Raw genomic sequence first — 23,867 nt, 5'->3', positions numbered from 1 at the left:
AGAGATACATTACGCATTTAATTCAGATTTGTGATCTGTAAGGCATTTAAAAAAATGTAAGTGTGTAGCTGATTTTTTACCTGGAATGTATATCATTTGATAATCTAATTACAAGTCCTAATATAACAAAGACTACTAAAACTTGTTGTCACATTAAAGACCTCTAAATCCAGAGGAGAAGATTACTGATTTTTCTATGGACTTTTTTCTACTGGACTTTCCTATGTAGAGGGCTAGATAGGGGGCTGGGATTGTATTCCTTTCTGAGACTTGGGTTAATTTGAGATTTGGAACCTCAGTCCTTTGCTTGTTTCTTGAGTGGACTCAACAAAAACATTGGAGGGGTGTCCTGGTTAAGTATTGTCCATGTAGAGCACTTAACCTATTTTAGAAGGAATATAAGGCACTGATAGGCAGAGGCATTGAGGATGACTTACAGGTTTGTGGAGTTGAGTCAAACTAATTTCCAGGTAAGAAATTAATAATGAAATGACTGGGCATTTCTGATACTAATAGAAGTAACACTTAAATCTTGTTTGATAGATTTGCTTAAAGTTAAAGAACTGTAAGTAGGGTTTTGGCCGCTTGGTACAGTTGCCTCAGTGATTGACTGCTAGAGTTTCATGGTAAAGGTTCAGGTCAGGCTTCCAGATCTGGTTACTATAGTGCTTTATCTATGTACCGTTCTTCTTTGGAAGCAATCATGGTTGAACTAACTCTCATAACAGTAGCTGTGAAACAGTTTCATTGGAAAGATCGCCAGTCCAGTATGAACGAAGACTCTATGAACATGCCTTGGTGATGGCATAACCGTAGCATGTTTTTCTGTGGTTTTCACAACTCTTTTCCTGTCTAAGTGAGAAAATGGAACTCTGGGTAGTAATCACATTCTCCTGTTCATCTTTTTCTTTTGCAGCTGTATTGAGATATCATTCATACACCATACAGCTCACCCATTTTAACTGTATAACCCTACTGCTTTTAGTATATTCAGAGTTGTACATCTGTCACCTTACTCAATTTTTGAACATTTTTGTTAGCCTAAGAAGATAACTCACATTCCTTATCTGTCAATCTGTTCACTTTCAAAAAGAAAAAAGAATCTTATCCAGAAATCATACAGCAGGCCTACAGTAAGCTAAACTATTAGCAGAGATATTTCATAATTCTAAAATTTGACCTTCAGTGTGATAGACAATATTATAACTTGTTTTTCTCTGATTTTATGCAATAATGAAATATCATTCATTTCATTTCTCAGGAATGCTAGCAACAAACGTTATATGACACAATGTAATGATGAGTGATAGCCTTTGCCATATTCTCTTGGCTAGAAGCAAGTCGCAGGTCCCATCCATATTCAAACAGAGGAGCTTATGTAAAGATGTGGGTGCCAGGAAAGTGGAGGTCATGGGCAGCACCTTAGAGCCTGTCTGCCACTACCCTCAGCAGTAGGCTAGTGCTGTATATTTCACCAGTGATTAAATTGAGCCATAAAGATGGTGTTTTCTTGCCAATGATCATAGAACAATAGTCATTATTCATGGAACTTCTTTATGTTAGAATACTTCCTGGCTTAATCTGTCTACTTCATGAAAAAGATTACTGAGAAAATTAGTCACTGGGCTTCATCTGCTTGCCTAGATCTGATTTCCATCTTAGCCAGTTCAAGCTTCACCTCCATACCTGAATGGTCACTTATGCCACTGCTTTCTGGGCTTCCTTTGACTCTAGATGCTAGGGTATATATAATATTGGTGAAAGTATTTTGTAAACTGAAAAGAACTTGTTACGAATGAAAGCTGGTATTATGACTTATTAAAGTTATGATTTGAGAATCTGGCATTTGGAATGCTGGTTCACTAAGCTGTTATTTAGACAAAGCATAGTAACTTTTTAACTCTAACCTTGACTCTTGGTTATTAATATCAGTACTAGTATAAATGATTATTCTGGGGGAGTCATTTTTAAATTCTAAATATATGAGAACCTTAAAAGTAACTACAAAAAACAGTTCTACTAATCTGAGCAAACATTTCCTGAATTTTGGAAGAAGAAATAGATAACCAGTCATGTTCTTGCTTGTATCATTAGATCAGACTTTAAAAGAGATTCTGATCATTTAATATGAAATTGAAGAAATGTAGATGATATTCAATGGAATCTTTTTCTTTATGTCTGTCTGTTGCACTCTCTGGTTTGATACAGTTCATCCCTACACATTGGTATGTGTGTGAGAGAGAGGCAGACACAAACGAGATTGATTTTACATTTTTCATTGGATTTGCTTTTTTACAAAGTATGGTTAGAAGTTAGTACTTTGATCTCCGTGCTGGCATTTTGGAGATGATTTTTTTATTTAATGAAAATCTGTAACAAGTGAACGCTTCTGTCCATAAATCATTCTTTTTTCACCCCATTGCTCTATCTATTGATCAAGGGCTGAGAGGCTCAATTTTGAATAGCACATGGTAGTTTTCCTCTTAGAGCCAGCTGGCTAGTTGTTTAACTGTTCTCCCGCCTCAGCATGGCTTTAGCATGAATAGGGCAGTATCCTAAGGTGCTCGTTCCCAAACTTCGCTAGAATCATCGCAGTATCTTTAAATATACTGTTTTTTGACCCTATCCCCACATATTCTGATATAATAGCTATATGATGATACCTGGGCATTGGGATTTAATAAATCTCCCCAGGTGATTCTGATGAGCAGCAAAGTTTGTGAACAGCTGTATTAAGGATCGAGGACCTGGAGTAATTAATGTTGGGTAAGGTAGGATAAGAACTTTTTGGAAATGAGGTTTGTAGCACCTGCGATTCTGCATTTGATAATGCAGTTTTGCAAAGTTTGGAAAAGATCTCGTATTTGGAAATGAAACTGGTCTGCAGTATTAGTTGCTTCAGTAAATGGAAATTTGGTTTTATGAATCCCATAAAAGCTAAGTTCATTGACTCCCTGAATTTAGGCCTTTCTTAATTAACTCAGTGTGTAAAAAACCAAGATGACACAAACGAACAAAAAAAAAATCCCCGGAAACCCGGAGCGCAGACTGTTCTAGTAACTGATGAGAAAACAAATTTTCCCACGCATTAATCAGTGCTAGCTAAAAGAAAAAAGTCAAAACCTATTTAAAATGTGGAAAAATTGCTTCCCAATATTTTAACAGAGAGAGACTGAGAACACACAGCATTGAATCGTCAGGAAAACTGAAGATCTCCCCTGAGCAGCACTGGGATTTCACTGCAGAGGACTTGAAAGACCTTGGAGAAATTGGACGAGGAGCTTATGGTTCTGTCAACAAAATGGTCCACAAACCAAGTGGGCAAATAATGGCGGTTAAAGTAGGTGATGCCCATGATTACTTTTGGTACTTTAGTCCACTCGGTGCAATTTCTTGGTGCAGTAACACCACTACTGCTCTGTTCTCACTGGTGTGGTAAATATGGGTGTTCCTGAAATGGTTTCTCCGAATCCTTTTGAGGGTGTTTTATGTTATATAGAGGTTGTCTTACCGGTGGCGTTTCCTGCCTCTCGGGAGACATGAGTCGTGAGGTGTGCATGTTCCCTGCACTTTCGGCATGATTCTTTAACGTGTTTTAAACTTCAGGCCCTCCCGCTGGCTGCCAAGGTGAGTTCCGGTGGGGCGGCCGCACCCTGGGGGCCGGGCAGTGCCGCGCCGCGCCAGAGCTGCACGGAGACGCGGCGCACTGGGTTGGGCAGGGTGCGGGGCTAGGGCTAACAGCAGGCTCGCTGACGGTTTCCCGGAAACCACGCACATGCTGTTGCCACTAACCTCAACCTTACTCGGTCCTGACCGGCTCGGCTTCTCTCTGTTTTTTTCACCTCCACTCAGTACCGCCCTGTGCCCCGGCTCCAAGGTTGTACTGAAACGCATACTTTGTGATGCTGCTGTCCCAGTCTGTCATTACTGTGAGTGTCATGCCACTTAATATGTTCATTTCAAACAAAAACATCAAGAATGGCCAGAAGTGGAGATTGGCCGCTAGACTGTACCTGGCAGGCTTATGTTGGTACCTGTGGGGAACTCATGGTTTCCGTCTGACTCCCAGGGGGCCCACGTCATTGTAACTTGTTCATGTGTTTGTTCAGATGCTTAACGAATATTTGCTCTGTGTAAGATATTTCAAGAAAGTCAGCGATGGAGGGAGGGGGGCAGTTTAAAAGGAAAAAATGGAGATATGGCCACACTCTCATCGAATTTAAAGTTTTTGTGGGAGCAGATACTTTCCCAGTTTGCAAGAACTGAGAATGGGTTTGCCGACAGTCTAAGCTAGTCATCTTCCTGTTAGTCCCCTCCCTATTTTGAGAGTTTATCAAAATGGCTTGATGAGAGGAGTGACCTGTTTCCCACTTGGCTTTTGGGAGTGGATTTGTGTCACATTAATATAAAATGCTGCCTGTGTTGAAGTTTATTGTGAGCAAAATGTTACTCTGTTTTAGCCTCCTTCACTGCTGAGCATTTCTCTTTGCTGGGTTATATAAAACTAATGAAAAATTAATGGTGGGGAGAAACCTTAGGATTCTCTCTATGGGTTCCTAACCTGTTTTTGGTCATATTTCTTTTACAATGTGGTGACAACTGTAGACTTTTTTCTTGGGAAGATGGATACATATACAAAATTTTGCATATAACCACAGAGCTCTAAAGATGCCGAGGCTAAGACCTCTACTTTGGATTACCTGTTGAAATAAAATGTTGTTTTTCTTGGAATGTAAAATAATTTCTCTCTTTTTATGTTGTGAGCTGTAGGGTGAGTGGAAAGAAAGTCATTTTATTTAGACTTTTCTGCATGAGTGTTGCATTGCCCTTATGTACTGTCTGTGCATGATGCTCACTTTTACTTGGCTGGGGCTTAAGGGAAAGCTATCCTATATAACTAAAGTCCTAAACTTTTCTCCCAGATACCAGGGAAGGTACTTTTAAAATAATTATGTCCTGCTTTTTTCAGTCTGTGCTATGTGTGCTTTATTATGTTGATCAGCATCATAAACTGTTTTGGTAATCTGGATAGACTTTAATCATGGTTAATAGGTTTTAAAGGTAAATAAAGAAGTTCCTTCATTTGGATGTTAAAGTTTTTCTTAATTTGCTAACATTTCAACTGTATAATGCTTAGTCAAATTTCAAAAGAATTTAAGAGTGAAAACAGGAAATTGTTGTCTGCCATTTGTAATCTGATCTTATTTTGAGATCCCCTGTTGGAAATATTATTAAAAACCCCAATTCTTAAGAAGTACCCCTCAGGTGGTGATGGGACCCACAGACTGATAACTATCACGTCTGTACTCACCAGGTGATGCTGTCTATCTTTGTCACCTTGAATTCTTGAGCAAGCATGATAGTTTAGCATGGGAGTGGTGGGAGGGCAATTTAAAAGGAAAAAGGAAAAAATGAGATATGGCCACACTCTCACTGAACTTGGTAATCTGACATTCCAGTCAACATATTGATGGGGTGTAAGGATTGGATTTTATGAGTTCATATAATACTGGAAGAGTGTTTGTGCATTAATATATATTAAAATTGGATACCAATTTGATGACTAGTATATGCCATCTACTACAAATTTAAAACGTATTATTGTTGGTCTCTTTGAAAAAACTTAGCCCTTCATGATACCAAGAGTTTATTCACTCTTCACTTAGGCACACAGACCAGACTGTCGAGTGAAGATACACAGAGGCATTGTACGATTGAGGAGTTAGATCTGACATTTTACACGTAGATGGCTCTATTCCTGAGCACGCACTGGTTTTATCTCTGAGATAAGGACTGGGGAGATTTAAAGGAGCTGTGAGACAGCGGTTCACGCTCCTGTAAGTTTTCCTTGGTGTTGGTGAAATGAGAAACCCACTAGAAGTAGCTGTATACTAAGTGTCTTATTATGCACTTAATATAGAAGGATTTCTTTTTTTTTTAACATCTTTATTGGAGTATAATTGCTTTACAATGTTGTGTTACTTTCTGCTTTATAACAAAGTGAATCAGCTATACGTGTACATATATCCCCATATCCCCTCCCACTTGTATCTCCCTCCCACCCTCCCTATCCCACCCCTCTAGGTGGTCACACAGCACCGAGCTGATCCCCCTGTGCTATGCGGCTGCTTCCCACTAGCTATCTATTTTACATTTGGTAGTGTATATATATCAGTGCCACTCTCTCACTTCGTCCCAGCTTACCCTTCCCCCTCCCTGTGTCCTCAAGTCCATTCTCTACGTCTGTGTCTTTATTCCTGTCCTGCCCCTAGGTTCTTCAGGACTAATTTTTTTTTTTTAGATTCCATATATATGTGTTAGCATATGGTATTTGTTTTTCTCTTTCTGACTTACTTCACTCTGTATGACAGACTCTGGCTCCATCCACCTCACTACAAATAACTCAATTTCGTTTCTTTTTATGGCTGAGTAATATTCCATTGTATATATGTGCCACATCTTCTTTATCCATTCATCTGTCGATGGACACTTAGGTTGCTTCCATGTCCTGGCTATTGTAAATAGTGCTGCAGTGAACATTGGGGTGCATGTGTCTTTTTGAATTATGGTTTTCTCAGGGTATATGCCCAGTAGTGGGACTGCTGGGTCATATGGTAGTTCTATTTTTAGTTTTTTAAGGAACCTGCATACTGTTCTCCATAGTAGCTGTATCAATTTACATTCTCACCAACAGTGCAAGAGGGTTCCCTTTTCTCTACACCCTGTCCAGCATTTATCGTTTGTAGATTTAAAAAAATAAATTTATTATTTTATATTTATTTTTGGTTGTGTTGAGTCTTCGTTGCTGCACGCGGGCTTTCTCTAGTTGCATCTACTCTCCGTTGCGGTGCACGGGCCTCTCACCACAGTGGCTTCTCTTGTTGCAGAGCATGGGCTCTAGGCATGTGGGCTTCAGTAGTTGTGGCACACAGGCTCAGTAGTTGTGGCTCGCGGGCTCTAGAGCGCAGGCTCAGTAGATGTGGCGCATGGGCTCAGTTGCTCCGCGGCATGGGGGATCTTCCTGGACCAGGGTTCGAACTCGTGTGTCCTGCATTGGCAGGCGGATTCTTAACCACTGTGCCACCAGGGAAGTCCCTTGTTTGTAGATTTTTTGATGATGGCCATTCTGACCGGTGTGAGGTGATACCTCATTGTGGTTTTGATTTGCATTTCTCTAATGATTAGTGATGTTAGGCATCCTTTCATGTGTTTGTTGGCAATCTGTATATCTTCTTTGGAGAAACGTCTGTTTAGATCTTCCACCCATTTTTGGATTGGGTTGTTTGTTTTTTTGATATTGAGCATGAGCTGCTTGTATATTTTGGAGATTAATCCTTTGTCAGTTGCTTCGTCTGCAAATATTTTCTTCCATTCTGAGGGTTGTCTTTTCGTCTTGTTTATGGTTTGCTTTGCTGTGCAAAAGCTTTTAAGTTTCATTTAGGTCCCATTTGTTTATTTTTTATTTTTATTTCCATTTCTCTAGGAGGTGGGTCAAAAAGGATCTTGCTGTGATTTATGTCATAGAGTGTTCTGCCTATGTTTTCCTCAAAGGGTTTTATAGTGTCTGGCTTTACACTTAGGTCTTTAATCCATTTTGAGTTTATTTCTGTATGTGGTGTTAGGAAGTGTTCTAATTTCATTCTTTTACATGTAGCTGTCCAGTTTTCCCAGCACCACTTATTGAAGAGGCTGTCTTTTCTCCATTGTATATTCTTGCCTCTTCTAGATAAGGTGACCATATGTGTGTGGGTTTATCTCTGGGCTTTCTATCCTGTTCTGTAGAAGGATTTCTTTATCAGACATTAAGCTTATCCTGGAAATTATCCTAAGATTTACTTGCAGTATCTGCACCAAAGTGAACTGTGGTATTAACCTGATATTTAAAAATTATTGTTTATTCCTCATTTTTAGTTTTGAGGGAGCCCTTCCCCAAATTTATTTTGCCACATATAAGAAAGGTTTGAAAAAATGAGTTCTTCGTTACAGGAAATAATTATCTCCAAGAGATAATTAATCTAAAAATCAGTTATGATATCATAAATCAGATTCAGCAAGATAACACACAGTATATGTAAGAGTTATACTTACGATACTTTCTTGCCCTTTGGCCTGAGCACAGTTCCCTAAGCTGCCAGGGAGGTTCTGTGTTAGACCTAGGATGTGGGAAATTTGAATCCTTCATTTTTATTTGCACACGCTTGGGTAAGCAGGTTTTACTCTTCTGTGAGTAGTTTGTCTTTTACTATTTTGTCTAACTCTGCCTGAGCGACTGAGTCACAGGACTGCTGAGGGCAAAGCCATGGTTGCCGCAGGGTCTTTTAAAGCTCAGGTGGGACGTCCTTTGACGCCGGCTGGTACTTCAGGCTTGGATCAGCATCCTCTGCAAATGACATTTATTTCACGCCCCGTTTTGCGCGATGGTGGAATAACCACTGAATGAAAAGATTAGACACGCACAGTCACCATCCCCTAAGGTGAAGTAGTGCCTAGCTAAGCTCTGCTTAGCTGTCTGGCAGGGCTGGTTATTACAGCCAATTCTGGGAAGACCCCAGAATTCAGGCCAAGTGTTTGAAGAAGCAATCAGGATTAGGTTTTCAAGCTAGGGTTAGAGAAATTCAAATCTGGGAGAAACCCCCAGCAGAGTTAGTCCACAGATGATCAGAATCTACTCAAAACAATCCAGGGACACAGGAGTAAAGAGTTAGGAAGAGTAGCTGCAGTGCCACGGTTCAGGCCCACGGCTGGAATTGAGTGGGACAGCAAAGGCAGATTGCTACCAGAGGGAGGAGTGACCTCCTGCAGGCCTGGACTGCCGCCCCCCTGTTAATTAGGTCCGGATTGACTTCTTGAAGGATCGTGCCCTGTTCTTGTTTGTAGGCTGTGAGAGAAAAAACAGGGGAGAGTAGGAAAGAATGAAAGTGGGAGGGAATAGAAAGGAATGAAATTGCTGTCGCTAAAGACAGAAGGCAGTGGAACTGTTATTCGGAGGGTGAACGCGGGAGTAAAGGTCTCGTCTCACTGGAGAGACTGGGCCTTTGGATGGGGTAGGAAGGTGTGAAGGTTGTCGCTGCTGGTCACTATGATGAGCTTTGAGTCTTCTAATTGAGAAGTTCCCTGAGTTAATCAGAAAAGCAGTCGGCTCTTCGCAGTTTGTGACCTCATATTTAAGGGTTTCGGGTGTTTCCCTTTCTTGGCCATCTGCCTGACATGTGTTACTCCTTCCAGCCTCAGTGTCCTTCCTCTACTCTTCCAACTCTCCTGCTGCGCTCGTTTAACTTTTCCTGACCCTGGGCTGCTAGCCCAATCTCGATTCCTGCGTTCTTGCCTCTCCTTGGTATTTGGGTATCGACGTCAGTGTGCTTGAGCTGAGACCCAGGTTACCCCGATGCCTGGTGGGAAGGACCAGAGCCCTCCGCCCGAGAGCGTCAGCACCCACAGCCCAGCCCTCCCTGAGCAGAGCAGCGTGGGGCTTTCCCCTGCTCGCTGGGTGGGCCTCCTGCGCAGGCAGAGCTGCGAGTGTCGGGAGGCAGCTGGGCAGTGGGGACCTCGCCATTGCTGTCAGAAGTTCAGTGCTGCATAGTTTGCATGGGGCCCGTGAGCACTGTCGGAGGAGGGTCGTTTTAGTCCCAAGCATTGGTCTTGCGCAGTGTTCTGAAGGCAGTAGAATGACACTTGACAGGCGTGGCCTTAGTTAGAAGAGCTTCTTTCTGATGCTATAGACAACTTTGTTAGGCAGTTTTGTTGAGTTTCAAAGGTCCACAGTGCTAGCATTTGATTATCCAGGTCACTTGTGGGATGCAGAAGCCATGGCTATCTTGTTTTGAATTGAGACTGGAGTCCAGTGTCTTAGGCTCTCATTCGACTGGCTGGATCCTCATGGCTTATTAAGAAATCCACAGTTGATTGCCCCATATTATTTTATGTTGCTAATGTTGCTTGAATGTTGTGGCATTGCAATGAAAAGTGTAAGTGGTGCCCTTCCAGGAGTGGACAGATCCCAAGCATGTGGCAGGGCTGCCCCCTAGTCCCTGGTGTAGTGGGGATTGGAACTCCTAGTCTGCGTGTGTTTCTTTTGCTGTTGCTCCTAGTGGATTCTCTCTGTTAATAGAATTGTATGTAGACCCCAATAAATAAAGCAGACAAAATTAGTGCTATCCTGGTTGATGTGATGGACAGGAGGTGCCTACCCATATCGGAAGCCCTTGGGGCATGAGTGCTGAGGAACCTTTGGGATCCACGTGGACAGTTTGGAAATGGTTGCTCTTGGTGAACTTTAATCAACCATTTTTGTTTCTGAACATTCTGGACACCTAGTTTCTGAAACCCTCTACCTTCACTTGACTGACCTGACTGAACCGTGACATAGGACTGTATCCTAGCTTATGCAGTTATTTGGAGAAAAACCCGTCTTAACACACCTCATTCTAAATGAGGATCCTCCGGAACAATATTTGAACAATACCTCCTGCACATTTTCTGTCATTCTTTGTTATGTTATAGCCATGCCTCTGTAATTATTTATATATCAGATTTCTTTCTTATCTCACTGTATTGTCATGGGTACCGAAGTTGTGATCTGTCATTTATGATCTTTAGGCCCTTAAATGTTTCAGTGCTGAGGTTAACATTGTGCTCTTTACATGTGGATGATGTAATGAGTAAAGAGGAAGACAATACCACCCTTGTCAAGACTTATCAAACTTGTCCTATTAACTTTGTCCTCAGGGCAGGTCTTCCCATGATGTGATATCACATATGTTGTTGGACGTGATCTTGCACGTTCTCTGATGATGCACAGCACAAGATATGTAGAAGGGAGAAGAAGGGCAGGTCCTACTATTAATTAATTAATTTGACTAAGTTACAATCGAGAGTTCATTAAATTGCTTCTAAAGACTCAGATGGTTTTGCAATTAAGAATTAGTATCCTTTCTTTCTTCCTTAGTAAAAACATGTGTTTTCATAATTTAAAACAATTGATTTAACAGACACACAATTTGTTACTCTTTGACATGAAAAACAGTTTTGCATCTGTGATCAGCACTCCAAACACTTTGCCTTTTTTTTTTTTTTTTACTGTTTGTTTTGGCTAATGCGGCCATCTGCTTTGATCTTATTAGTGATAGTATTGTAAGACATCGTGGACATTTTTTTATGTGATCTGTTTAGAAGAAGACTCTTTAGCAGCTAAGGTTAAGTGTCTTGCTGCATCTGTGGGATATAGAATCTTTGTTTTGAAATAAGGAATATAAGAATGCCTAGGATTTCCTGCAGCTCAGAGGAAAGTGATAGCTCACTGATGTGCTGCAGTGATTTCTGGGGTTTTCCAACTTCGTATTAGAACTGAATTCTGGACATTTCTGCTGGGAAAGCAGCACATTTGTTGTAAGGATCGAATGTTTGTAAGAATCCAAGGGGACGCTTGGGGATCTGAGTGTGATCCTTGCTCTCCTATCCCCTACCTCCCTGACTTAGGTTGATCTGAAGTCATCCACTGACTGGCAGTGGATTCCCCTTTGTGTTTTATTCTCTCACATGTTAACCTTAGGAGGAGTCCCTAACCAAAGGGCAGGGACTGCTTAATGAACAAGGCAGCACTTCTGGCAGGGCAGTATTGGTGTTTGTGGATCCTAGGAACTGGATACTTTCAAAATACGTGTATTACAATTATATCAATTAAGAAGTCCTTGTTCTCTGCATCATTTGATTTTAAATGAAACGCTGTAGAACCTTCATTCCATCCCTCTTTATTTTCTGTGGAGAGGCGTCCACTCGAGATCCCATGTGCTGTGTTTGCCCAGGTACCAGCTCTAGGATTCCTGCGTGGGTGATACTTATCAGTGTCTACTCAGTCCAGTGTCTTAGGCTTTCATTCGATTGGCTAGATCACATGGCTTATTAAGAAATCCACAGTTGATTGCCCCATATTATGGGGCATTTGATCGACGCAGGGAGCATTTGATCTCATTCCTGTCCTGTGAGTGATTGCTCAAGCTTTCATCCCATTTTGGCAAGATATTTGGCAATTACTTGAGTAGAGAATATAAATACTGTTGGTCACCTTAGATGGTGAGAGGCGCTCAGCTAGAGGGATGAGCCACAGCCACTGAGAGCTGAGATCAAGCTACCTGCAGGCGGTAGTGGATCCCACTCGGCTTTGCCGAAGGGTAAAGACCTTCTGGTGCTCTGATTTCGGTTGGCGGTAAATTGAAAGTAGCACTTTGCCTAATGGCCCAAATACTAATAGCTTGCATCACTTTATTGCGTGTTAAATTGTTATAGTCAATGCCTAGAATAATCTTTAAAGCCATACACTGATTTCCTCTATAGTTGTTGAATACATCATCTTGCTGAGTTTCATTGTGTCCGTGCCCAAATTTCTGATTGGGGAACTCACCCCTCATTCACTTTTGAATACTCATACCTTATTCCTAACTTACTCTAAGCAGCCACAGATGAACACGGGCACCTTGTTACACGGTTCTCTGAACCCTCAGCTGAGCCCTTCAAAGACCCGGCAAGAATGTGTCATGTGAGAGTTTAGAGACTGTACCTGCCAGGACTAGTGGTCATGCCCTTTCACATTACTTTTCCCATTTTTTCTGTTCCCCACATCTCTTTCCCCATGTATTTTCTCCATTTCAAAACAAAAACACAGATGGAGTATCAGTTAGAATTGATAGACATTTTGTAAGTTTATTTGACTGTGTTGCTGTTTTCAAGTCTGTCTTTCTGAAGTCAGTTCCTGGACTCCTCGGTTCTTGATTCCTGATATGTTTGCAGGTGACGTGTATCTCTTTTGCCTGGAACGCCCAGATCCTAGAAACATTTGTTGTACACGTTGTGGAACTACTGTTTTTAATCAGGAACATGTATGACTTATCAGTCTTCTTTACCCTGAGTCTTTCGAGTATGTGATGACCTATTTTCTCCTTCTCTAAACACGAATGGGATCAGGTAACCCAGAGGGCCTTCTCCACACACACATTATCCAACAGATAGAGCTGGTCATTGGCCTGACCTTTCCTTATAGCTTGAGTTGGCAGGTAGAACAACTTTGGGATTTTGGTGAGAGTCCAGAGTTCTTGCATAGGACACAGGCAGACACAGACTGGGGTCCTTTCAGGGCGGGCCCCAGTGCTTTGGTGTGTGCCTGGCTTCTCTAGCAACTGAGCTAGCTCTGAGAACTCTGACACGGATATGTGGGTTAACCCTGAATCAGAGTGGGTGGCAAGGACACTACCGGAATCAGCTAGGTGTTCATTTAACGCCCAGGCAAAATGCTCCTTGGAGACCCGCTTCTGAGGACCTATGCTGTGGGCCTTTTTTCATTTCCTTTTTGCCAGTTGAGCCATCCTGGCCTTACCCCATAATAGCGAGTGGGTCATCATCATACTCTTTCCCTTTATCCCTTCTCCATGTCACTCCTGACCTCTGAAAATAAATTTAGGAAAGCGACACTAATGCGGTCATAGTATCTCAGTAACAAGGGGTGAAATTGGTTTCCTTAAGAGTGTGTACTGCCTGTTTTCATCCATCCTCTTGGCTTCTTTCTCTCTGCCCTTTCCACCCCAGTCCTTCAGTGAATTTAGTTTTAATAGTTCCCCCAGTCCCTTTCCATCCTTATAATGTGTCTTAATCAACTTGAAAGTCCTTCATACTTACTGGTGTTAGTTTTGTCCCTAACTATTCATCCTTGATGAGTACCAGCAAATTACGTGAGAGGTCCGGTTGGCAGGGTTTGGAGATAAGGCTAGAGAATAGTGTGTGTGAAATCCCAGTGAAAGGAGTATTTATACTTTAAATTCATGTTGTTAAAAATTGAGGCATTCCAGATGAGGCCAGGTATAAGCTGTCAACATTTAAATTTACCAATGACTTGAAGATGTCACATTGTACAGGAAGAAGGAAAGCAAACTTTCAACCACTTCCTGGTATTTCTGTATGATTGGGACTGTTCTCAAAGTGGGCATTGCTGGGTTCTGTGCATGAGGTAGGAGAGGGCAAGAGGGCAATTTCTAACTTAAATTTTTTAGCTTGTCCTATGGAACTTCTTAACTTTCTATAACTGTAGCTTAATCCTTACAGAGTTCTAGTAACTGAATTTGTGGCTGCTTCAGCCAGTGGCATGAGTTGGATTGACTGCTTTAGATAAGTGAAGCTCTTTGGAATTTTTTTTTTAATTAGATAAGAACCATGTATAACACTAATAGTCATACAACCAGGGAACTAGGAATTTATCTTTTTTTCCCTTTGCCTCTACTAAGTGTCTTTAAATGAGAGTTATTTTGGTGTTGCTGATCTGTAGCTACATGCAGTTTTTGTTGGCACTTACCTGCTTTTAAAGCTTTATCAGAGTATAAAACAGCTTTGTATACAGATTTGGACAACAATTTAAAAAATATATTTTTAGCTTCAGGTATATAAAATTTCTTCACTGTAGCAAACTGCTTATATAAGTAGGGTAGTAATTCTTGTTTTGCTTTAAAAGTGTTTTCTCTACATTATGTTCCAAATAAAGTAAAATTGTAATAATTTGAAAATAACTTCATTATTGGAAATGCTGTATAGGTTGATTTTCAAAAAGTAGTTTAGTTTGTCCTGAGAGAATGTGATAACTTAAGCTAGGTTAATAAAACAGTGACAAGTAAAAGCTCAATAGCCCCATAATGAAGAAACAAGAGTAATTTTAATGATATTTGGGTGAAAGTGAAACTTTTCTTTAAAACTTAAGGTTCTTGAGATGATTTTCTTAAATATTTTCTACTTTCTTAAATAGAAAAAAAAAAAAAAAAAGGGTTTGCTGAGACCAAATGAACATTAGCCTTATCTAACTTTAAATTTATGGTGTCAATAAATGAAAATTTCCTGTAATTCAAGGCATTTATCAACACATTTGATTTCTGAACATTTAAATTACAGGAGAATTTCAAGTAGTGTAATTGGCTTCACCTTTGCATTTTCCAGTACCCTCATTAAGGACAGCTTTATAAGGGGAAGGGAAGTTTGTTCTCAGTGATGTGTTCCATTTTTGGTGATTATGCTCCCTTCATTAGAGAATCCGAGCCTTGCTTATTTCAAATGGTAGAAATCTTTTCCATACACATTACTTTGATGTTCAATTAGAAAAACTTTCCTGGTAGTGACTTTTATTACTAAGTATTTTGTCATTTGAATCATCGATTATTTGTGTTTTCTAACTTGAATTACTTATTGAATTACTGAATTAAAATCATTAATTTGAAGCTACTGCTATTGTAGGAGATGTATGCTTATAGTTAATCTCCTCTTTGAGTCCTTCAGGCCTTTTGAATTAGCTTAGTTTATTAATTCCTCACATATAATAAAGGTTACAATACGACCCTAAAACTTTAGTATCAGTATAATTCAGAGCTAGCTGTACTTGCTCTGTTTTAAACAATTGAGATGCAGTACCAGCAGCTAGTCCTCCAACACCCATCACTTGGGCAAGATGCTCAGAAAGCGTGAGGAGGTGGGGACAAGCATCATTAGAGCAGTAGGCCATCCAGCAGCCCTCCCCCCCATGTTCTCTTTCATGCTAGCAATGGCATTAAAGAATATTTTACAGATGGACAGATTTTCCTGCCATGCTGACAATCTCAGAGATTACAACTGTGCCAGGAACTCTCTCTCCAGTATGGTTAGTAATAATCCTATTACATCAGTTAGATGCTGGGACTTCAGTTAGGTCTCCAGTTCACACAGTAACATGTATCCTTTCTGTAGCAACAGCAGTGTTTTTAGAAACTCGTCCCCAAGAGTCAGTTATTGATGATAACAACTGAGGTATATTGTAAATTTAGAAAACCATATAACCAGTTTAGGGAAACAAAAAATAAACTAGAAAGGAGGACATCTTTTAAAATAGTGTTTTATAAGTGTGTGTGTTAGTACACTTGTAAATAAGGAAAAATAGTAAAAGTAGAAAAAAAATTTTTAATCTATTAATAGTGAGAATTCTTTAGTAGGTAGAAATCTTCCGCAACCAGAGGATCATTTGCTTTTTCTTCCCTGTTTGTCTCTAATTACCAGTTCTTTGTCTTTTAAGTTTAGATACATAGGATTATTAAGTCTTTTAAAAATAATAGCATTCCCAAATTAGTATTTTCACAGCTACACTTTTAAAGTTATATTTTTTAAAACAGAAGTTAATGTAATTAAAATGTTTACAAAAATTTCAGTGTCATGTTTTGAACAAATACAAATTACATCTCTGGGCTAATTTGACTTTTTAAAACTATCCCTTTTGAGCAGACATTATGCCGATGTTGATTTAAAAGCAAACTTATTAATCTCCAAACTATGAAAGTACAGAAATGGGAGGGGGGGATTTTCTTAATTTTAAAAGTACTAGTCTTACTTGTTTTTATTTTTCATTCTTCTTATTTTTTTCTTATTTATCTGGGCAGGATATTCAGTGTGAAAGTTTGGAATAAATCAGTATGTACAAGATGGATGCCAGCTAGTAAATTTTATTTGGTATGAAGTACTGTAGCTAGCAGGCTGTAAATTTTAAGTTGCAAAATTAAATTTGTTTGTATTTGGAATGTGTGGAATTCCTCATTTAGTGTGGGAAAAATGAAAATTAGAGAACCTACTTCTATTCCTTATACACCTGCTTATTGTCGTGTCACATGGAATACATCTTTTGTATTTCTCTGTGCCTCTGGCTTCTCTTCTGTAAAATGGGTTCAAGAGTTTAATTGACTGCCTTCACCCTTTCAAGAACATTGAGGACAGATACCTTGAAGTCTTTGGAAGACAAAATGCCACCTTGTATATTTTTTGATACTAACTTGCCTTGTAAGTATGTGCTATGTATTGTACACAGTGGCGCGGTATGACATTGTGAACTTTTTTTATGAGAACAGAGCTGTTTGCATGCCTTGTCATTAAACTGTAACTTCATTATTAATATTTTACACTGTCTGAACTTGATTCTTTCCTGTCTCTAGTGCAGTGGGAGCTGTCGCCCTGAACATCTCCATGTTCTGTGCAGTTCCTGGGTGGGTGGCAGGGCTGGGGACCCTTATCTTTTGTGGGAGTCTTTTAGACTTGTGCAGAGTCATCGTTTTACAGGTGGGTTGGGGATATACCCCAGGTCTGCAATGTACAGGGGAGGACCTCATCATCTGAGGAGCAGACAGACAGCCCTCTGTCTCCTCATTTTTAGATTTTCCTCCACATGTTTATGCTGCCCTGCATTCTGACTCACGAGTTGGAGAGTCAGGTAGAACTTTTTGTTTTTAACATACAGAAAGCATGGTGAAGGGGGAAGATACCAGTACAGGATTTGGGAGACATGGATCATAGTCTGTGTGCTGCCCCTATGCTAGTTCTCACTTTTACCTGTTCTGGGCTATTTTCCATCTCTAAAGAAGGAGGATGCTAAGGCGTAAGGATGCCAGGGAGTGAAGAGGGCTGTTCTTGCGTTGAATACCCAGATTCCATACAATTCTGAAATAGTGATTAAAAGTATGTATGAAACTACTGATAATTATTCAACGTAAACTGTTTAGAGGATGGCTTGTTAAGATTTTCTTTATATTTGCCGGCAGGGCGTTCCTTCCATCATCATCAGTGAATGCTTGTGGTTAAAAAGCTCTGTGTCCCTTAAAGAGTTCCTACGTGCTATTTTGTCAAAAAAATTTTTTTCTAAGTGCTGTTTTGTTTTTCTGTGATAAAATTATTCTTGTAAAGTATAAGGAAGATGATAATTTTTATGTCTGGTTAGTATTTGTGAAGTCTGCTTGGAATTTTTAGTCTTGTGGTAGTGGTTTTTCTTTGGTTTCTAAAGTTGTTTTATGTTTTTGTGACATCTTTTGTCATTTTTTTCCAGAGAATTCGGTCAACAGTGGATGAGAAAGAGCAAAAACAACTTCTCATGGATTTGGATGTAGTGATGCGAAGTAGTGATTGCCCGTACATTGTTCAGTTTTATGGTGCACTCTTCAGAGAGGTAGGAATAAACCTAAGCTTGGGTCTTAGCTGACAAGTGGACGTCTACTTGGAATGAGTAAGAGGATGGCAGGATTTGATTCCAATCTTCAGTTAAATGCCGTACATTAGTAATACATTGATTTCTCAGCATTTTAGTGTATCACCATGATAATTTACACATTAATTTCTACCATTCATGTTCCTTTGGTTAAGGGGTGAACTTCGTACTTTAATTATATTAGTTAATTAAGTATTTTATGGCTGTCATTTGTGAATTCCATATTTCCTTCTTCATATGTAAATATTTTCTGTTTTTTAAGAACCTGGCACAAATCATCTGGCTTCTAAATATGTTACTGTATTTAGATCTATCCCTTTTGTCCTTGAGCTCCCTCAGTCCTCCCCGACCCCTTTTTTAAACCTTCATTCATTTCTGTCATCAAATGTATCTGCATTTAGCATAAGCATTTATTCGTGTCCACCCACAATCCTCAATAAAATTCATCAGACATGGAAATTAACAGCTGCAGTAGAATTTCTTGTATCTAATTCTGCTATCCAGATTTTTATGTAGAAGCTAGAACTTTAGTTTCTTGGTGTCAGGATCATATATCTCTTTTGGTCTCTGACTCTCCTGTACCCTGCTACAGGAGGATATCACTTCTGCCCGCAGCTGTCAGTGCACTTGCTCATTTCCAGTCACACCACTCCCTAAAGCAGGGAAGTGAGTTGGGGTCAGGAAGTAAAGGTGGAGCTGTCAGTGAATCAGATACTTCATGATGTCCTGGACAGTTATCACACACTTGTGATATTTAGTTAGGTGAATGGGAATTGAACTGAACTCTTAAGCTTTTTAAATACTCTTAAAAAAATATCCATTATAGGGCTTCCCTGGTGGCACAGTGGTTGGGAGTCCGCCTGCCGATGCAGGGGACATGAGTTTGTGCCCCGGTCCGGGAGGATCCCACGTGCCACGGAGCGGCTGGGCCCGTGAGCCGTGGCCGCTGGGCCTGCGCGTCCGGAGCCTGTGCTCCGCAACGGGAGAGGCCACAACGGTGGGAGGCCCGCGTACCGGAAAAAAAAAAAAAATCCATTATCATTTTGAAAATGTTAGGATGAGCTGATACTGGTGGGTTTGCTATGAACTGGTAAGGAAAAACTGCATCCCACCCTGCCCTTCTTTTTGGGACTGGATCGCAGAGGGTGTCATTTTGGGGGTTTTGTTAGCGTTACTGACTTAAAAAATACTATGTTGTAAGACAGGACTGAATGTTACACTGAGTAGAAAGATATGAAATCTTATCATTGGAGAAGACCTTAGAGGTTTGTCGATTAATTCTTCACCCAATCCTGAAATACTTATTTATTTTTCTGTGCTCTTAATAGATAACTCTATTAACCAGAAGCGTTCTCCTTCATGATAGAGCCCATCCCTTTGTTGAATCACTAATTAATCACTATTAGTTTTAGACTCACATAGCTTCTTTCTCCTCCTGTCCTTGTACTTTTTTGACTTGAGTGTTCATTTTTATGACCAGATCTGTTGAATTTGTTACCTTTCTTCCCCATGTCACATAGTATTACATCACGTCAGCGCACACAGTCATGTATTCAGGCAGGTAACTGTATCCTGCACCGAAGTATTATATACTGTTATTCTGTTTGTAAGATCATGAATCTGGAACTTTCTTCATGTTGCACAGGAATCTTGCCATCTCCTCCTCCCTTCTTCCCCCAAACCATGAATTTCTTCTTCATAATCATAAATCCCCTGGCCACACTACTCTTCACATCTCATGAAGAGCAGTCGTTATCTGGAATGGACTAGATTTTCTCTCCTAACTGGATGCCACAGTCAGCTTTTCCATGCTGTGCTCACTGTCTCCGTAGACTTTCATGGGCTCTATCTCCGTAGACTTTCATGGGCTCTATCTCAGCCCTAATTCACCTCCGTAGTGCTCAAGTATGCCGGTTTATTTCTCATGTTCGTTTACTTGATAATTCACTTAAGCAACATTTAAATATATAGCTCCAGGCTAGATAGTGTGAAGTCTGATTTTATGAAAAGAAAGCAGAGTGATATCCATGATTGAAAAGTTACTGGAAACAAAACAAAAAGCTTGGAATAGTATCTGAACAGGATCATTATGATTCCTTATGAACAGCTGGGTAAAATTCAGTTTCATATCTCAGGAAGGTTGACTGGAATTGAGATATGCATCTATAAGCACTAACATCTATTGAATGCTCTATAGATTCCACATTTATTACTTTCACAACAGTCTCGGGCAGGTTGGTGGTATTATCCCCTCTTCTCAGGGAGGAAACTGAGATATGAGTACTAATTTGACAAAAGTCACACAGCCAGGAAGTGTCACGGACAGGACTTCAGAGACAAAAATCTCACTGTTCTTTCTGTTATACCACAAGTGGTCCAGGGATAAAGAACTTGAGCTTCATTTAAGAAATAATCTACTTTTTAAACATTGCAGTTTTTGAGTATGATAAGATGAAGAGTCAGGAGCTATACAGGTAAGTTGTGTTAAGTCACAAAATGCCTAGTTAGGCTGAACATGAAGCCACCCCCCGCCCCCCTTAGATCTCAGAATGCAGGAAGTAATAGGTACTTTCTGAATAATGCAGTTTTAGAAGCAGAAAGTTCACCTTGAAGAGTGCATATGCATAGTCAAAGTTGTAACTGTCCTGAAGCTACAATGGTTAAAAATAATAAACATTTATTTAATAATGGTTTGGAGAAAGATTTTTGAGCTAGATCACTTAAAAGAAAAGGATCCTTTTTTGTTGACATGACCTTCAGGGTTTTTTTTGTTTTTCTTGTTTTGCTTTGTTTTTGCGGTACGCGGGCCTCTCACTGTTGTGGCCTCTCCCGTTGCAGAGCACAGGCTCCGGACGCGCAGACTCAGCGGCCATGGCTCACGGGCCCAGCCGCTCCGTGGCATCCTCCCGGACCGGGGCACAAACCCGCATCCCCCGCATCGGCAGGCGGACTTTCAACCACTGCGCCACCAGGGAAGCCCCACCTTCAGTTTTGATAATAGACACAGAATTCTGGGTTTATGAAAGGAAAAGACTGGACATGAATGAGCACATTCAGGACTTGTTGTGAGAGAGACAAATGCTTGTAACTCCCATCCCTGTGAAAAGCCTCCAGAGTACTTCATTTCACATAATTTATATGACCACAGGACATCAGCTCTTGGTCTGATTCAGTCAACCAACAATCACGGAGCCATGAGATGTTATTTTTCTTCTTCTTGGCAGCAACAGTGTAGAGGTTAATCTTGCCATTGGGTAATATTGAGCCTCTGAAAGTTCCATAACTTTATTTGGAGCAGTGAATAAATAACATTTAATACTGAAGTTGGTAACTCATTTATTGCTGTTGTCTCCAACCATGTGTATACTTCTTTCTAGGATGAAACTAAATGAGGATAAGAAGTCCAAAATACAACTTGGATTTTATTTAGATAATTTATTAAGACATCTAATTGCACAGGTTTCTAAATTCATTTTCAGAATTGCTAGACAGGGAACAAAGAGCTTGACAGTATTGAGTAATGAAAGTGACTTTTAGCCTGTAGCTTACATAAAGGCCAGACCTACTATTTATGTTATCAATACTGAGACTTAGAAGCACTTTTAAAATGCCTTTTAATATATACATTTTCAGAATTTAATAGCAAGGAATCCCTTATTTAAGATATCTTTTGAGGTTGGGGAAACTCCAGTGTAGGAAATACTGTTCTGAGTAATCTGTGACTATAGGAGTTCATCAGGTTATGTAAAAGGCAGTGATAGGGCTTCCCTGGTGGCGCAGTGGTTGAGAGTCCGCCTGCTGATGCAGGGGACACGGGTTCATGCCCCGGTCCGGGAAGATCCCACATGCCGCGGAGGGGCTGGGCCCGTGAGCCATGGCCGCTGAGCCTGCACGTCCGGAGCCTGTGCTCCGCAACGGGAGAGGCCACAACAGTGAGAGGCCCGCGTACCGCAAAAAAAAAAAAAAAAAAAAGGCAGTGATATTAGCCAAATTTAGTCACCTCCTCCCTTTCTACCCCTACTTCTGCTCATGTTGTCCTTTCCCCTTCATTCCCCGCCCCGGCAGGTTTTAAGTACAGCTTTATGGAGGTAAAATTGGCAATCAACTGCACATATTTACAATATACAATTTGATATGTTGGAACAAATGTACACACGTGTGGGCTTGTCACCATAATCAAGGTCATGAACATACCCACCTCTCACGAGTTTCCTTGTGTCCCGTAGGTTATACACACTTCCTCTCTGCTGTCACCATCCTCAGGCAACTGCAGAGCTGCTTTCTGCCACTGTAGATGAGTTTGCATTTTCTAGAATTTTATGTAAATGGAATCATACAGCATGTATCCCCTCCTTTTTTTGTTGTTGTTGTCTTTTACTCAGCATAATTATTTTGCAGTTCAGTTTCTTTCAAAGAGTTCTCTTCAGGTTATCTGTTTCTCCCTGAGTGATACTTGGTAGTTTGATTTTATTTTCAGAAATGTGTGCCTTTTATCTAAACTGTCACATTAATTGGTATAAAGTTATTCATAATAGCCCTATATTATCATCATAATATCTGTAGAATCTACAGTGATGTTACCTCCCTCTCTCTCTCATTCCTGATGTAATTTGTATCTTCTCTCTTTTTTCCTGATTGGCTAGGCTAATTTGTTAGATGTATTATTCCTAGGTGCTTTTTTCTTTCTACTGTGAGTGGTGTCTTTTTTTTTTTTTTTTTTTTTTTGGGTTTGCAGGCCTCCTCTCACTGTTGTGGCCTCTCCCGTTGCGGAGCACAGGCTCCGGATGCGCAGGCTCAGCGGCCACGGCTCACGGGCCCAGCCACTCCACGGCATGTGGGATCTTCCCGGACCGGGGCACGAACCCGTGTCCCCTGCATCGGCAGGCGGACTCTCGACCACTGCGCCACCAGGGAAGCCCAGTGGTGTCTTTTTAAACATTTTATTTTCTAAGTTGTTCCTGTTGGTATAAAAGTTATGTTATTGGTTTTATCTGGATGTTGTCTCTGAAACCCTTATCTTGATCTTAGTAGTTCAGTTTCATTATCCTCCACCTTCCTTTTCAGTAAATCCATATTCAGTAATTTTTATTTTTGTATTTCAGTTGTGTGGTTGTCCTGTCTTTTGCTTGAACGCGAAAGTAATGTTGCTGTCACTGCTTTTGAGGCAGCTCAAACCATTCCTTTTTTTTTAAACGCAGCTCATTGCTGTTGTCTATTCTCAGTTATGGCCAAAAGGAACTGCTAGAAGAAATACATTTACATTAGGTTATGTGCCTTAGAAACTACAAAGATTTCCCGCCCTGGAGCTAATTGCTCCTTTGTATCTGCCCTTCTCACCTCAGTTTACTTCTCACCTTTATTTCCCTTGTTCCCTTGTCTTTCCTTCTCTTTTGGTTGCTTTCCTATTTTTCCATCCTTTCCCCTTCTCCCCTCATTTTCTTAACTCTAGTTTTTAGCAGCTGCCAGGCGCTTTACTTTGTGCTTTACATATGTTAACTCGTTTGATCTTTATCATATTCCATTGACGATTGTGGGGCAATCCCATTTCATCGTTAGGAGTTAACGGGGCCCAAGCTTATATAAGTGGAGAGTGGGAGAGCCTGGATGAGTAAGTCAGGCCTTCACACTCTAATCAGTGATTGTCCCACTTTGCTATATTACTGAAGTTAAGTTCCTTCCTCGCTGTTTTTCTAAGTAGGTGAGTTAAATGTGCTATCCTTTTCTCTAATTAAAAAATTCTAGTAAATCTATTGAGATGGTGTCTTTAGATTGAAATAAATTCAAGTGTGTGTTTTGGGTTAATAGTGTTAGTCGTTTACGAAGGTTATTCTGCAAGAGCACCCAGAAA

General features: G+C 40.4%; 1 protein-coding gene across 5 annotated transcripts in view; it reads left to right on the top strand.

Annotated features, from left to right (window-relative positions):
* The window catches only part of MAP2K4 (mitogen-activated protein kinase kinase 4), a 105,222-nt gene that overhangs the window by 55,040 nt on the left and 26,315 nt on the right, over window positions 1–23,867 (top strand). For all 5 annotated transcript variants that reach the window (XR_016388839.1, XM_022596226.3, XM_022596223.2 and 2 more), the window contains 2 exons: window positions 3,166–3,340; window positions 17,861–17,980. Coding sequence is in view for 4 of the 5 variants with exons in the window: in XM_022596226.3 (XP_022451934.1) it covers window positions 3,166–3,340; window positions 17,861–17,980 (295 nt within the window). In the remaining variant the exon portion in view is untranslated. The remainder of the gene's footprint in view (window positions 1–3,165; window positions 3,341–17,860; window positions 17,981–23,867) is intronic.

The sequence above is a fragment of the Delphinapterus leucas genome, chromosome 19 (assembly GCF_059928025.1).
Source record: "Delphinapterus leucas isolate spDelLeu-1000000601 "Yukka" chromosome 19, BTC_Dleu_Yukka2, whole genome shotgun sequence".
Classification (NCBI taxonomy): domain Eukaryota; kingdom Metazoa; phylum Chordata; class Mammalia; order Artiodactyla; family Monodontidae; genus Delphinapterus; species Delphinapterus leucas.
The sequence above is the reverse complement of the archived record's forward strand: the minus strand, read 5'-3'. Positions and strand labels throughout refer to the sequence as shown.